Raw genomic sequence first — 16,870 nt, 5'->3', positions numbered from 1 at the left:
GTAGATATTTTTTTAAATTTAACACAATTTAAAGACATTTTTAAACAACAAATTCACCTAATCTCACATTACTCGTGTGCCATGGCGCACAAAATCACATAATCAAATCTTAGAAACAAAGAAGCAAACATAATTGCCAAAAATTAACTTTTCATGCTAAAAACATTAAAAAAAACTACATATTACTCACCAAGTAGAAATCAAACACTGAGAGCATGCTTTTTAAAAACACAAATCACTCATTGCTTTTTTCTACAAACTACAACAAATTTCTTACTGCCAATAATAATCTTGGAGTTTTTCCACTACTCGCTTTCCAGGGCGCAATAGTCGGCGAAATGAGCACGGAATTATGAGAATTAGCCAAATTCAATAGACGTCAATAGCCGTATGTAAAGCAGCAAACAACAACGCCAACAACACGCGCTGGCAAACTAACTACAATAGAGGGAGCACTAGCGCTCGTCGAACAACAGCAGCGGCAGCTAAGTGAGGATTTTCCACAACAACAACAATGGCAAGAATATCACGAAATGAGCGAGCAACAAATACAGCTGCTGGCGCCGCCGCCAAGCGCATTTTGCAAACACTGGCTACAACAACAGCAGCTGCAGCATCAAGAACAACAAAAAAATATGCAACAAGAACAATAGTGACGCGTGTAGCAAAAATACAAGCGCGCTTAGCGGCCGCAACAGCAACGAGAACATCCACAGTGGCAACAGTTGCATGCAACAAGCACTGCTCTACACAGTTTCTACTAAAATATTAACTAGCCCAGCAACAAGCATGAAGCAAAAGGCAGAACATGAGTGCAGCGGCAGCAGCTGAAGGGAAAAAGTTAGCAAAAAGCGTGTATTTGCAGCCAGTGCAGTTGAATAGTTTCGTTGCGGCACCCACATGGTTGCGGTTGTGGTAAAAATATATATGTAAATATGTATATGTGTATGTGTGTGTGTGTGTGGAACGTGCAACAGAGAACCGGTAACTGGTAAAATAAGTGCTAGAATATTTTCCAAAATAAAACACACAATAAGAATAAACGATTTGAAATAAAATGTTGCAAGCAGCCGCAACAACAATATAAACAAAAATAATAAAAAGAACAACAATAACACAACAACATTGTTAGCAAGCTGTAAGCGATACAAGCTTACAGTAAGTACGCACACATCATTGGCATGCGTTCAGTGTTTGTGTAGTGTAGCATAGTTTCAGGCACACTATTTGAAAAGTTGCAAAGCTACTTATATTTCGTCAAGTAAATTGGCAGCAAAGCGAAGCAACAGCAAAATAAATGTTGTATAGTTGTATCTTGTTGCATAAATGCAGAAATAGTATAAAATTTGTTTTCATTTTGTTGAGAAAAAACTGAAATATTTGAAGAGAACTTTACTAAAGCGGAGTATTCAGAGCTGTTTAAATCCAGTTTATTCATAAACCTTTTTACAAGTAGCACATAGTTGCCGAAAATTTAACAAATCAAAATATTTAAACGAAACTCTCAACAAATAAGCATTGCACATAGAAAAAGTTTCATATTTCTCAGCAAATATTTATATATTAACTTACTTTAGCATTACTTTTAACAGCTGATGCCCAAGGAGGCCCCTCGTTAAATATGCTGCCATTTCAAGAGAACTAATACCCAATTTAATGTCGCTGCGCGTCAGGGCGTGACAACGACCTCCATTAAATACAAAGGAAATTGATTTTAATGCAATTGCTGATGTGAGGCGATTAAACATTTATAGCACGCTTCTATCTCTTCGACTTAGCAGCTGCTTTATACGCAATTGTAGAGTGGACTTTTATGTTTCAATCGTAAAAGAATTAAGTGCTGTTAAGCAGATATTTTTATTATGAGATCTTGCACAAGTAAAGGATAAAGCTTCAGAGTATAAAAATATTTACAGAATTACAAACTTGGCACTGAAAAAGAACGAAAATAAAAATTTTTGAGTCTTCAATAAATTTTCGAGATTTGTATATCATATGTTTGGGAACCCGAATTGTTTTTACGGATCCATGAACTGTTATTTAGAGAAGTATTATTTTGTTGCTGACATCGTACACAATAAAGAGTTCTTACAATAGGAAAACTTGTCTTCAATAAATTACGTGGAACTGGGGTTTGTATGTTCGGGATCCTGAAATGTTTCGAATTGGTATTAGTTGTTTCCTATAATCGCATAAAAATATATTTTTTGGGAATTTGTAAATTGTAAATTTTCGAAGTTACTACAGCCGATCCTTAAATAAATGCAAGGATATATAACGGGAATATACAGTTGTAATCTTTTTTTTTTTTAAGCAATATTTAAAACACTTCATCGCAGCCACATTCGCAACAATAAATTCCATTTAAATGATTCTTAAAAATGAAAATTTTTAAAAACTTCAAACCAAAAGCAAAAGTTCGTTCCAGAATACGCGATCAGACCCATTCCAGTATTTTCTTTTTTATTGACCTAAGCTCATTATCTTATTAAATTTATTTACCTAATGTGCTTATCGTCTTCACTAAAAACACAGTTCTTCTATGTACAAATAAGGAAAGAGAAAAACGCAGATATTCAAATTGCGCCAAAGGTCTTCTGCATATTATACGAAAATCAAAAAAAAACAGAGCTTTTATTTATTTTTAATTTTTCTAAAGTGAACTAGTTAAAGCGAAACTACTTATGGTCTACTGCTGCGCTCTTAACAATACACGAAAATAAAATTAAAAACAGTGCTATTACAAGAAAATAAAAGCAAAAGCGAAAAACTTTTCAAATGGAACTAGTTATAATTAGGCCAGTTGCAGGCCAGGAAAAACAAAGCAAACGTAAAAATTTTTCCAAAGCCAACTACTTGTGGAGCAGTTACTGACTAGTTGCGTACTTTTTACCACCCATCTTCCAACTGCGCAGCTACAACTAAGCATTTCATAATAAGCTAAAGAAACGGAAAAACACAAACAACCCTGTATGCATAAGACACTAATTGCTATATGTAAAAAGTATCTAAAATAAGTCTCTGTGCAAATAATTGTTCTCAAAAGTAATATAATATATAATAACTGCCAACCACACTCGACTACAAATTGTTGCTTCTGACATTTACAAGCAAAATAAATCGCTATTGCATTTGAGAAACAAGCTTCCTATATTCATTTTAGCGACAAATCTAATAAATATGAGCGTTGTTTTGTTACTTCAAAAGGATTAAATGTGAAAAAGAATGCATAAAATAATCAAAAGAAAAATCAATACTATTGAAAAAGTATTTAAGGAAAAAATTTCAATTAAATGTTGCAAGGATATGTGTATATTTAGACTTAAAAGAAACTTACCAATACCATGTAGCACTGCCATCAAAACTTTTATATAAGCAAATCAAGTATATATGTAATGCTAATGAATAATAATGATTATTTTTTAATTAAACTACAACAGTAATCAAATTGTCTAAACTTATGTTTTAGCATAAAAATCGATAAATCAAACTCGTAAGCATATTTTAATCTCTTATGTTAAGTCGTAAATAATGAATTTGTCATAATTAATTACATAAGTAATTGAAAAACTAATCAAAATAATAAGCAACTAATTTATTAATCAAACGGTGTGTACTCTCACTACTTACTAATTACACATAAAAAAAATCTAAATAATTGAGCAATTATTCAATTAAACTCTACTAAATGTCACAATATGTCATAGTGTTAGTAAAAATAAATGTAGAAAACCGAAAATCGAGCAATTAAAATTTTAAATTTATGTGTACACGAGCGAATGAAACTATACTAAGCGCGTACTTGCGTCAACATAATGCGCCATTCACACTGATCAATTTTAAAACTCACATATAGTAGAAGGCCATTAAGCCCACACCCATGCATAGAAAATGATATGGTGAATTTAGTTTATGTATTGAAACGACACACGCTAATTATATACTCAACTTATACTAAGGAATGCATACTTAAACACTTTGATAATTAGTTGTAAGCAGTTACTAAAAATTGTACTCGTATATGTGTAAGTGAATATAAATTAGTGGGCATATATATGTACATGTGTGTGCTATATTTATATATGTGAATGCATATGTAACTATGTTTAAGTCAACAATATAATACCAAGTATGTATTTTTTACTGTTTAGTGTTTTATGAATGTAACTTTTACTTGAACACGATAAACGAGTTTGAATAAACGTCTTTTATACAAATAATATTGGGTTTAGTTTTTCTACTTTTAAAAGAAAATCGCTCAAAGTTAATATGAAAATGATTTTTTTATATTACTGAAAGTAATATTAAGTAATTGGCCATAAAACGATTTAACGCCCAACTCGCCTTTTCACTTAACATCCGATCAAAGAAGTTCAATGTTAAATGATTCTGCTTTCTAGTACAGTAAAGGTTAGTCGTTTAGGTCAGGTAAGTTTCTATGGCTGATGGCTAAGATGATGATCACACCTAGACTCTTATATTCAGTAATTTCTGAAGCCAGAAAAAGAATTAACGTTCGATATCTTATATATACAAAGCGCCTTGAACACATTGCATCGATCGATATACTTGATCCAGCAGTGCTATAACTTTTTCCAACTGAAATAAGTTTACTTATATGCTCTGAAGTTATGAAAGGTATGCCTCCACGACAACATTAGCCTCTTGAAATTTCTACCCGGACTACGACTTTTTCCAGTATAAAAACAAAAAGAAATAGTATGGAGCTAAGTCTGTGAAATACGTAGATGGGGCAGAATATCGTAAGCTAATTTTACCAATTTGACCGTGGCGCCGGAGCAGCTACCGGTTTTTTGTCATGGAAAACCATAAACCCCAGAAACCAATCTCCGACCGATTATGTCCTTGACTTATTTGAATACCCTGAACGAACATCCAGAAGGAAACGTAATAGACCCTATAAAATATGTACATAACCCATAACATAATATGTACAGCATGATCGATTTTGTCATGTCCGTCTGTCCGTCTTTCGCGAACTAGTCTATCGCCCTGAAATTTTGCACACGTTCTTTTCTCCCCAAGAAGGTGCTTATTTGTAGGAATAGCCGATATCTGACCACTTTACCATATAGCTGCCATACAAACTATACGATCGGAAATAAGTGCTTGCATGGAAAACTTTTTTATTTGACAAGATATCTTCTCAAAATTTGGCATTGATTATTATCTAAGGTAATAATGCAATCTCCGAAGAAACTATTCTTATCGGGTCAGTATAATATATCGCTGCTATACAAACTGAACGATCCAAAACAAGTTCTTATAAATAATCATTTGTATTTGTGAAGTATATTATAGCTTCGGTGCAAGCAATGTTAACGTTTTTTCTTGTTCTATAAACAGCGAATACCCCTCCATTTTACAAGTGAACAAACGAGTGATAATAAGAGCTCGCATTATGGAAAGGTTGATAAAGTTCCTAAATAATTTTACAATACCTCAATGTTTATGTTGTCAGCTCCAGTCAAACTTGTGGGCTTTTATATACAATACTTGTTGCCAATTTCTGCTCACATACATATTATTTATGGTAGTATTACTCAGAGCCAATCAATATATGGTACTTCCAATTGAAAAATGATGGCAGAATTTGATAAATCGTACAAAGATAAACCACCACTAAGTGGGGAGTCGGTGTGTATTAGGGTAATGCTACCTTACTAATTTGTCTAGCCTAAGGTCCATTCGAAAAACACAACTTCATAAAATATAAAACTAAGACAATATAAGTTCCAGTTGCTTACTATAGAATATTTCTTATAATTCGAGTATGAACCGGCAGCGGTTTTTCTATTAAGAATATCAATATGGTTTACTATATAAATATTAAATAAATATGTTCCTGTAGATATTGAAGAAATATTAATATACAAAAAATACTTTTCGCAAATATTCCTCAAGAAAATCCCGCCATCTGCCATTAAAAGTAAATATCTGTACATATAATAACGTATGTCCTTTTGTAGACGAAGCGTATTTGCACATCATTTGTTCGCGTGGGAGTATACCGATATACACGAACATCCACACGCGGGCATAAAGCGAAGGATATGGTCATAAAATGGCCCAGCGGTACTTGCCTCTGGACTGATGCAACATTTGTAGCTTTTCGTAAAGTGTGAAACTTTATGAAAACTCAAAGCTGAACTACAAGAACAGCAACAATGTCGTAATGCTTCGCCAAATGAAGCGAAGTGTTTCGAAACAACAAAAAACAGCAATAAAAACCAAAGTCAAGCAGAACAACAAGAAATATTTGTTTCGCGCAGTATTTGCAAAATGACAAAATCAAGTGGAAAAATAAAAAAACAAAAAATAATGGTGCGAGCAAAAACTGAAACGACAACAACAATGATAAAAGTGTTTGCAAAACATTCAAGTAATAATGGCGAAAACACATTTAAAATCTGTGTACAACAATAACAACAGCAGCTTAAGAAGTTGCTCGTAAACTCAATACACGAGTGTGGCATAAGTGGAGTGTTAAAAGATGGAGTTGCATAACTGTTGTTGGCAACTGAATGCCAATGGACCCCCAGAGAGTTTTCGGATTTCACACAGTTTCTTAGCAACCAAAGCCGACAAGAGCAAGAAGCGCTGCGTTACAAGCAACAACGATACATTACTCCAAAACAAAAAGCAACAACAATGCAAACAAATGCGAATAACAGCGGTATTTGGGGACCGAAACCAATGTGGACTAGAGGCAAAACAATGCTTATGCGAAATGACAATGCCAAAAAGGATAATGCTGACAAGGACATTGTTGTAAAGCTGCTATAAAGTCAAAGACAGTTGAATCCATTCTGCCAGCCAAGGAGTTATCGAAACAAAACAGAAAGAGTACATAAGCATGAAACTTACGCAACGTAATGAATCCAATACACGTTTATCAACAAGCGAAAATCTCTCTTTAACTTCTGCAACAATTGTTGATCTATCATTATATTACACTGAAGAAATTATACATAGTTGTTATTTCTAAAGTGAAATTACTTAGGCACGATAGTGAAATCGATCGACTATAATGAACATATGCTGGAACACGCATCATTAGAATAATTTTATTTAAATCATTAGGTACAACACCGCGTTGGTACGAAAAAAGTTTCAGAATGACACCTATTTGACATTTTCAACAAAAAAAGTTTTAAGATAATGAAACATCACAAACTAAAAATTCATTATGATAGTCAAAACAGTGGAAATATGCCTTTGTAGGGTTGCCACCTGATAAAAACTTTATCCTAAAAATCGGTTATCCATCTATACAGTTATAAAAAAGTTTTATTGGTGATATTTTTTTTAAAAACCGAAGAAAACACCTTACCTTCGGTTGCACCGGAGCTATAAAATCCTTGACATATACAAAAGTTCAAGAACTTGATTTGGGTTGCACCACTGCAGACCACTTAGACAAAAACCCATGCCGAATTTCCTGAAGATATCTCACAAGCACTTCATTTCGATCGTTCAGTTTTTATGGCAACTACAATATATGCTATAATTATCCGATAGCAGCGGTTTCGACAAATCGGGAAATTTTCTTAGGGAATTAAGCAAAGTTTCAGATCGATATCTCGAAAACTGAGGGACTTCTTCCGGTATATACAGACAAAAGGACAGACCGACATAGTCTCTTTTTTTAAAAAACTTAACATACCCTATTCAGAGTATAAAAATTAAAAGCAACTAGATAATATAAAAATGTTAACAAATAAAAGCTAGTTAAGAGACCTTGAGGTACTTAGAAATATTTCAATACCGGTAATTAAATTTTATAAATATAATATATATTCAAACAGTGCTCAGCTGCGGAACATAGCATAACTATGATTATTTAACATAAGCGCCTTCGAGAGTGATATACAGATCCATTACAGAGATTTGCCAACTTTTCGCTACTATTTTTATAGTACCATTGGCTGTGTGTTTCAAAATAGGCATAGTCTCTGCCATTTTTTTACTCTCGCAATTTGTTGCTACAGAGTATAATAGTTTTGTTCACCTAACGGTTGTTTGTATTACCTAAAACTAATCGAGTTAGATATAAGGTTATATATATATAAATGATCAGGATGAAGAGACGAGTTGAAATCCGGGTGACTGTCTGTCCGTCCGTCCGTCTGTCCGTCCGTGCAAGCTCTAACTTGAGTAAAAATTGAGATATCTTTATGAAACTTGGTAGACATGTTTCTTGATAGCGTGAGACAGTTGGTATTGCAGATGGGCGTAATCGGACCACTGTTACCACAGTTAAAATTTTTTTTTTTAGGTGGGCGTGGTCCCGCCCCTAATAGGTTTAATGTGCATATCTCCTAAACCGCTAATGCAATAATAACAAAATTCACTGAAATCAAATGTTTTTAGAACCTGCAGTGTGAAAATGGGTGAAATCGGGTGGAAACTCCGCCCACTCCCCATATAACGGTACTGTTAAAAACTACTAAAAGCGCGATAAATCAAGCACTAAACACGCCAGAGACATTAAATTTTATCTCTGGGATGGTATGAGTTGACCTTATAGGAACCGCGTTTAAAATTATATAGTGGGCGTGGCACAGCCCACTTTTAGGTGAAAACCCATATCTTGGAATCTGCTTAACCGATTTCAACCAAATACAGCACATAACGTTCTTTTCATATTTTTATGTCATAGTGCGAAAATGGCCGAAATCGGACTACAACCACGCCTACTTCCCATATAACACCATTTTAAATTCCATCTGATTCTTTCACTTTCCACTATGCAAATCAGGCAACAATGATTATATCGGGATAAAACTTTGCGTGAATAATGCGATTAAGGTATGCCACCTTGTGGCCAAAATTGTCTAAATCGAACTAAAACTGTTCAAGCCCCTAAGTACTAAATATGTGGACCCCAGTGCCTATAGTTGACCTTCTACGGAAAATATCGGTCAATCCACAAACGAGTATACGATTTGACTTTGCGAGAGTATAAAATGTTCGGTTACATCCGAACTTAGCACTTCCTTACTTGTTTTTATTTCATTTATTTCTGTCCAGATTTTTAAAAATACCAAAACTGAAATCACTCTAATCAATTATACAAGAGTTTTCCAAATAAATCTGGAAAAACTTCAAATAATTTTAAAAAAGGTTTAAATAAAGAGGTTTAAAATTTCTTACGAAGAAACCGATATTCTAAGGATCAAATTATGGTTTTGGTTTTTGATATGGGACATAAAATTAAGTGAATGATTAGTAGGGTTCTACCATATTGTCAACTTTAATATACCTCATACAGTCCAAAGTTTTTGAACCCAAACTTAAGAATGGACATCCCTTTTGGAAGTTACTGTGAACTAAACGCGAATTTAGTCATTCAAGATTTTCCTGATTTTGAACCTACGTAAGTACATATGGCTACGAAAAAAATTGCTCACAAGAGCAAACAGAATTTTTCTATTTACACGCTTGCTTATTGCCACTCAATAGCTGGAGTATGCATTGTTATTCAAATATAAATCCAAAATCCTCTCCGCCGGCAAGAGACTAGAGAATATCAAAGGAACAGTACAGAAATGGTAAATCTGTAGAAGATAATGGGAAATAAGGCATAACACGGTTATGCCGCAAATCCATCTCCTTCTTTGGGATAGATATTCGAGTGGTTAGAGAAACAAAAATATTTTGAAATTAACTAAACGTTTAACTTACTGATCGTCGTGTCATTTTATATGAAAAAAGAAATACTGTTTATACCTCGAACTATTGCCACTTGGATAAGTGTTTCCATTCGATCAAGAGATTAATAAAAGCTGACAAAATAGTAAAATATAAAGAAAGTGCGCTAGGAAGGAGCAATGAGCTCTGCTAGGTAATTGGCATTCGCAGAAGCGGAAAAATTCCACAGCAGTCAGAGCTTTGTTACTGGAATGGGCCCGGATTTTTACCCATTTTACATTGTTGACTGTGAGCCTGCAAAACCCACAAATCAGTACGACAAGTCGCAATAAAAAACCAAAATCACAAGGAGTACAACATTTGGATCTTTAAACACATGTTGTAAGAATGAACCGAGCATATTATTTTAAAGACGAGAGTATTTGTCTAGGACGCCACATCTTAAAATTCATCGATGCTTCAGTCAACAATTAATATTATGAACGTCAAAAATCGGTTAACATCTGGGGGGAAAGTTAGGTTAGATTAGGTTAAGATGTCGGACATAACGGGGATCTCACTTGGACAGCTAAGAATAAGAACAGCTGTTTTTTTACCAAATTCCTTTAAATTGAACATAATACTGTCTCAAATGGACAAAGTGTTTTGATCCTATCACATATTTTTTTAAGGGCCTAGGGGTTGTCAGAGACACAAAAAAATAAGAGTTTTCAGTAATTTGTTTTGCTATTAAATCACGTTATTTTACAAAGTAGTAATATGGTATTATTATACAATGTTTTGACTTGAAGACGAAAATTTCAAAAAAAAGATTTTAATTTCGAAAGATATAGCTGTCTGTGTTGACCCAGTTCCAAAAAAAGGTCCTTGCGGTGACAATTATAAGTCCTTGGAGATTCATCTAAAATCAATCGGGTAGGAAAAATTTGTTTTATAAATAGATAATCCTGGGCCTGATCGAAACTTTTTTTTTCAAAAATTAACAAAATGGCGGCCTCAGGAATTTTTTTTTCTAGATTTTTGGGAAAAAATCAATAGTTAATTTATCTTAAAAAATCGAAATTTTGGAAAAAAAAATCCTTCAACCGAGTTTATTATGTATTCTAAAAGCTGTATAAATTTCATTAAAATCTACTGCGCGGTTTTCGAGTTAACACATTTTTGAGAAAAACACATTTAAAGTTTCTTGCAGTTGCCGCTAGCTACCTGCTCCCGAGCGCTCTTTGTTATTTGTCGAATAACTCAAAAAGTAATTAACGGATCAACTTGAAATTTTCAGAGAATATTTTCAAGATAGTACACTTCTGACTTCCCCTAACCCCTTCATAAGCAAATGTCAATTTCGGCTATGTCTCCTGGTTCGCCAAAGGTAAGACTGCCGAAATGTTTCAACTTCAGTCTTGCAAAGGTTGGACAATGGCCGTCCTGGGTGGCCTAGGTGTTTCCACTTCACCTTTCTCCATACAACTTTGATAACTTGCGTCCGACAATATTGTTAACCTTGTAGTATGAATGCCCATTGGACATGTCCAGTAGTTCAGTAGATCTCCAGCTATCTACTTAATAAACTATCTCGTAGTCTCACAGGAACGGGTCGTCGACCAACGCTTGCTAAGCGCACGTAAAGTTGATTGTTCTACGGCAAGACCATAATATGACAATAGAAATTCAACTAGTTCCCGTTCCGATGTAAATTGCGTAGAAACTTTCTTTGTTTCCGTGGATCATAGGAACTCTCAACAGCAACATCTGCTGCGATATTCTCAGCTACGGGATATTTTTATAGACCTAACAACAACATAGAATAAATGTTTTTTAGGCAAAATCTTAGTATACAACGCGAAGCGTTTTTGAGCCCTTAAAAAATGTGTAGATGCTAAAGCAATCGCTATGTACCGGATTGCACCACTTATAGCTTCAGAAAACTTCAGGTTTCGTTCTCAAAAATTGTAAATATTGTTTTAACATCTGTATTATTGATTACTTCTTTTTTTAAAGAATTAATAAATTTAATATAAAGAATTATTAAATAGTGTAAGTACTACAAAAAATCGCAATTACTGAAACTCTACTAAGCAATATACAACTCAACGAATTCCAACTAACCTGTAAAATCCCCAGAGCAAAGAAATGGTATTTCAAGTGGCATAATTAAAGCCATCAAAACTCGCTAGCCTCCTCAAGCCGCCCCATGAAGTAATAGCAATTAATGGAAATTGTAATAAATAGGGCTATAATAGAAATTTGTGGAGACGCGTGTAAACAATAAAATCTACACAAAATGAATAAATCTTTACTCTACATTGGACATGTTGAAATAGAGAGCCACCAACGGCGACTCGTCCGTCTGGCAGCGCGATTGTCAGTTAACAAACAAACAAGAGCAGAAGCAAAGTAGTTACCAACAAGATAAATTGACGGAAGCTTTTAACCAAAAGGCATTAGCCAAATTCGGAGGAGCCAAATTTTTTAGCAGACAAGTGAAAGTGGTCGCACTTCACTCAAAAGAGCGCGCTCAAACCAAACAATAGTTAAATAGTTGTCTAGGCATGAAAATGAATACATACTTGTATGAGAATGTACTGAGGATATGCCAAATGTATGATCTTATGTATGTGTATATATGTTTATGTTTGTAACATACAAATCAAGATTATGCCACGGCGTTGGCAAACAAACGGCGCTGCTGTTGCGAGGTCGCGTTTAAACATAATTTATAGTCTCACCAACGCGTCGGTACGACTAAATGATCGGAAGACCAACACATTTGTATAACTGTGAATTCTCGGCTGCTGACGCTCGAAATAGACTGGCTCACTCGAAAATGAGGCAGCGAGTTCACACGGCCGTTAACGAAGAGACTTTTATATTTGTGTGTATATGCGTGTATGTACATGTAAAATGACATGCAACATAACGGTAATGTATGACGGTAAATACAAAGTAAAATACAAGTTAAGTACCGTAAAACAAACATTAGTAGTTGAACATGGAAATACGCCTTGAAGTATGCAATGTTTGATGAGAAAACATGTATGTTGATACGCTTGGTTTTGCACAGTGGGCATTTTCGCTTTGTTATGTTTTACTAAACATACAATTATAAGATTTTATAGAATTAGCGTATGGGTTAATACTCGTATAATATATATTAATTTTTCGTATACACAGTGGGACTTTTCGCAAATGTATACGAAATGTATATTTAGTAAGAAAATTAATTTTTAGTGTTGCTATCAACGAAAAACGACAAAATATAAATTATAGGGTGCGTTTTCCTACATATGTTTCTTCATTGCAAATTGTTCTCAGTTGTCATTTTTTATTTATACCTTTTAATTTGTAACGAGATATCTCTACGAAATTCAGTATTAATTTTTGTCCAAAGCAACGGTACAAGTGGCGTATAAATTTTCGGAAATCGGACTACTATAGCATACAGCGGCCATACAAACTGACAGATCAACATCAAGTTCTTCTTAACGAAGTTAACGTTTTTACTTAATTTTCCTTTTTCTTTCCTTTTCAGTTTCAAATAAGAAATAAAAGGTTTTATTGAAAAATATATGAAAACGTGTCACTGTGCGTTGATCCGCTAGATTGTTTGTATGGTGCTTATGAACCCAAAGGCAATATATACATATCAGTGTATATATATGGTATACATAATTATATGTTGTTACTTTTTCTAAAATATCCAGCAACCCACACATATATATTTGCTTGTAATTGTGTTAGTATAATTATGAAAATGCCGCATTAGTGTTGGTGTGAAGCACCTAAACAAGCACCAAATGAAACACATTTCCGACTAGACTTTTTCAAATCTAAACGCTAGTGGAAGAAACCAACAATAACAAAACGTAACAATGTATATAATTCAAGTGTGCGTATGTGGGCAGATTAGTGTTTACAACAACAACCCTGGCGCACCACCATTATCGTATATCCTTGTCATAAGCAACACGAGCACATGTGTTAAACACACACTAACACAAATTTATTTCACACATACATAAGTACCATTTATAGGTATACCTATACAAACACACATACATCTGTATATACGTTCATATACTTGTATGCAAATAAAACTTTTTGTTATCGTTTTTCCGTGTTCGTGTATTTGGCATTTGGTTAATGTGTTGAAATGAATTTTCAGTTTCATTAGTTAAAGTGAATAGTGAAAAGTTGTCTCTCTTCCCTGCCTCCACTCTCCTCTGCACCTATTGACATTTCCTTGGCCAAAGCTTTAACTGCTTTAACCGCTTTATCATCCACAGTCAGCGGCAGCGGCAGAGAGCGTGTACGCAAACGCGGCAGAAAACGCGCAAAACTTTTCCATGCTTCGACCGTTAGCACGGCTGCAGTGCCAGAGTGCTTTAAGAGCCCAACCACCCACAAGATGGGCGAGTGTAAAGTGCTTGTGTAAATCTTAACAGAAATGTTGGCTGGCAGAAGAGCAGCAACAACAGCACTCGGCGCGCAGGCAATAACTACAATTCATGCAATAAAGCAAATTTATGCAAACAATAAATTTTTAGGCGACAGAAATAGCAACAAAGCAAACAGCTCTAGCTGAAATGGCAATGAAGTGTAAGGTAAATATGAGCCGTGGTGATGGCGGGTGTGAAAAAGTGTAACAGGATACTCTTTGTGGCGCGTATGCTTTTGTGCCATGCTTAGATGCATGGTGTTGTTTCCGATAACGGTAAATATTCTCCAAGAGGAGATCTGTGGGTTTTGCAAGTGCTTAAAACCTCTCAAGTAGGCAAGTACAAAACCGTCCGTGTAGCGAATAATTTACTGTTATCCCAAATGTGTGGATGGGAAGAGCGTCGAGCTAAGAGGCATGAATAGAGTTTTCTGATACCCACTGATATTTTGAGCAAAATAAAAAAGGATCTAATCTTAACATATGATTTTAATCTATCCGACAGACAGCCTTTAATGATCTCAGTAGGGGAATTTTCTTCAAGAATATTATTTATGTTGCTTGAAACAATAATTCATGCCTAATTTCGTGCAGATACCTCGTACAATAAAAAGATTTCATTCAAGCGCCTTATTCCGATCGTTCAGTTAATATGGCAGCTACATGCTATACTCATCCGATCTATACAATTTATTCGAATATTGCATTGTTGCTTTAAATAATAATACATGCCAAATATCGTGAAGATACCTGGCAGCTATAGGATATAGTGATCTGATCTGAACACTCTTCAAATATTACATTGTTGCTTAGGCAATAACTCATGTCTAATTTCGTGAAGATATCCCGCCAAATAAAAAAGATTCCCTTACAAGTACTTGATTCCGATAGTTCAGTTTGTATGGTAACGATAAGCTTTAGTGGTCCAATATCGGTAGTTCCGAAAAATTAGCAGCTTCATAGTGAGAAAAGGACAGGTGCAAATTTCAGACCGATAGCTTAAAAACTGAGGGACTAGTTCGCGTATATACAGACGGACGGACAGACAGACGGACATGGCTAAATTAACTAAGCTCAACATGCTGACCATTTATGTATTATATAGATTTTATAGGGTCTCTGATGTTTCCTTCTTGGTGTTCCAAACTTCTTGGCAAACTTAATATACCCTGTTCAGGGTATAAAAAGGAATACAGATAACGTGTTTAGATTGCAAATTATTCGTACTTAGTATCAGAGTTATCTTAAGCCACATTGGGCCCCAAAATATAGGTTTCCCTTTCTTTACACTCATATTTTTCTATATTCGTATAGAACTCGTAAAAAATTATTACTGAATCTGTGGCGAAATATATTGATTATTTACCCATTTACCAAAATTCTAGTCACCCACTAGCGGAACCTGTGAATACTATCATTTAATATACCTTATACATGGTATATTAAATTTGCCACAAAGATTGTAACACCCAGAAGGAAACGTCGGAGCCCCTATGAAATGTTTACAAATATAAATGATTAGTATGACGTTTGTCTGTTCGCCCGTCTCTCCATCCTTCATTCTGTCTGCATATATACGAACAGATATGAGAACAGATTACGAACTGAATTTTCGCTGACCTTCTTTTTTCATCAAGAAACTACTCATTTGTCGGAACAGCCCATATCGAACTACTATATCATATAGCTGCCATACAACTTGGCCGAATAAAATCAAGCCCTTGTATGGTAATCTTTTTTATTTGACAAGATATCTTTACGAAATTTTAAATTAATTATTTTTCAAGGTGGTACAATCTCCGAGGAGCTTGTTCAGTTTTGACCACTAAAGCATATGGCTGTCATACAAAATGACCGATCGAAATCAAGTTCTTGTATGGGCCTTCCGTCTCTTATTTATCCGGAAGAAATTCTCAATCAAAAATTTCTCAACAACAATTTCTCATTGGAGAAATTTATCAATACCAAAATTTCTCAACCACAAAAATATCTCAGTCACAAAAATTTCTTATGAGAGAGATTTATCAAGACTATTCACACATGTCTATTTTCACACACATTAGGATATGACCGCGCAAATATTTAATATACGTCGATTGTGACGTATCGAAGCAGCTTTCAGTTTTTTCGGTGGATAAACCCGAACATAGTGTTCCAATCGCACATCAACAAGAACTTGCTCATCACGCAAAAAGTCAATAAACTTCCACACATTCATATGAGCAGCTTGCGCCCGAACATTCAAACTTCCATGCCAGCTCTCGGTCGTTTGATAATGATTCCACAACCAGAGACCAAAAGTGGTTCAGTCCGACCACGGCGACTGACACTACCAATCCATGTAGTCTCAAAATAATCGGGCAGCTCCTTGGCATTCTCCTTGAAGAATGTAGTTATCATTAACTCATCACACATGAGCCTGTAATCCACATACATACCTGTATTCCCCATGCATTTGTTTTTGTTGTTTTTGTTGTGGCGGCAGAATTTTGTCGAGTTGACAGTCCTTGGCCGGAAAAAGTCCGGGTCCGTTCCGGTTACGTAAACCCGACTGTTATGGGAACGGCAAAAATGTCCTGGATAACCTGTATGAAAGCCAACTCGTAATCCGTTGTAGCAGTTTGCAACTTCGATTTTGGCAGGCTCCGGGCATGTTTGTGGTTAAATTCTTGTATAATCGATCCTAAAATATCATAAAAAATGTATCAACATGCAAGTATTAGACAAATAATATAATGTAATATTATCTATAATGAAACA

At 34.8% G+C, this 16,870-nt stretch overlaps 1 protein-coding gene across 6 annotated transcripts in view; it reads left to right on the top strand.

The window, feature by feature from the left end:
• Window positions 1–4,220, top strand: part of LOC106624081 (uncharacterized) — a 220,501-nt gene extending 216,281 nt beyond the window's left edge. For 5 of the 6 annotated variants that reach the window (XM_070105490.1, XM_070105487.1, XM_070105488.1 and 2 more), the window contains one exon: window positions 321–4,220. In XM_070105490.1, the coding sequence (XP_069961591.1) occupies window positions 321–330 (10 nt within the window). In that variant the 3' untranslated portion in view covers window positions 331–4,220. The remainder of the gene's footprint in view (window positions 1–320) is intronic. The other variant, XR_011394799.1, reaches the window with a different exon arrangement.
• Window positions 4,221–16,870: the final 12,650 nt, after the last annotated feature.

Source organism: Bactrocera oleae, chromosome 2 (genome assembly GCF_042242935.1).
Source record: "Bactrocera oleae isolate idBacOlea1 chromosome 2, idBacOlea1, whole genome shotgun sequence".
Classification (NCBI taxonomy): Eukaryota; Metazoa; Arthropoda; class Insecta; order Diptera; family Tephritidae; genus Bactrocera; species Bactrocera oleae.
The sequence above is the reverse complement of the archived record's forward strand: the minus strand, read 5'-3'. Positions and strand labels throughout refer to the sequence as shown.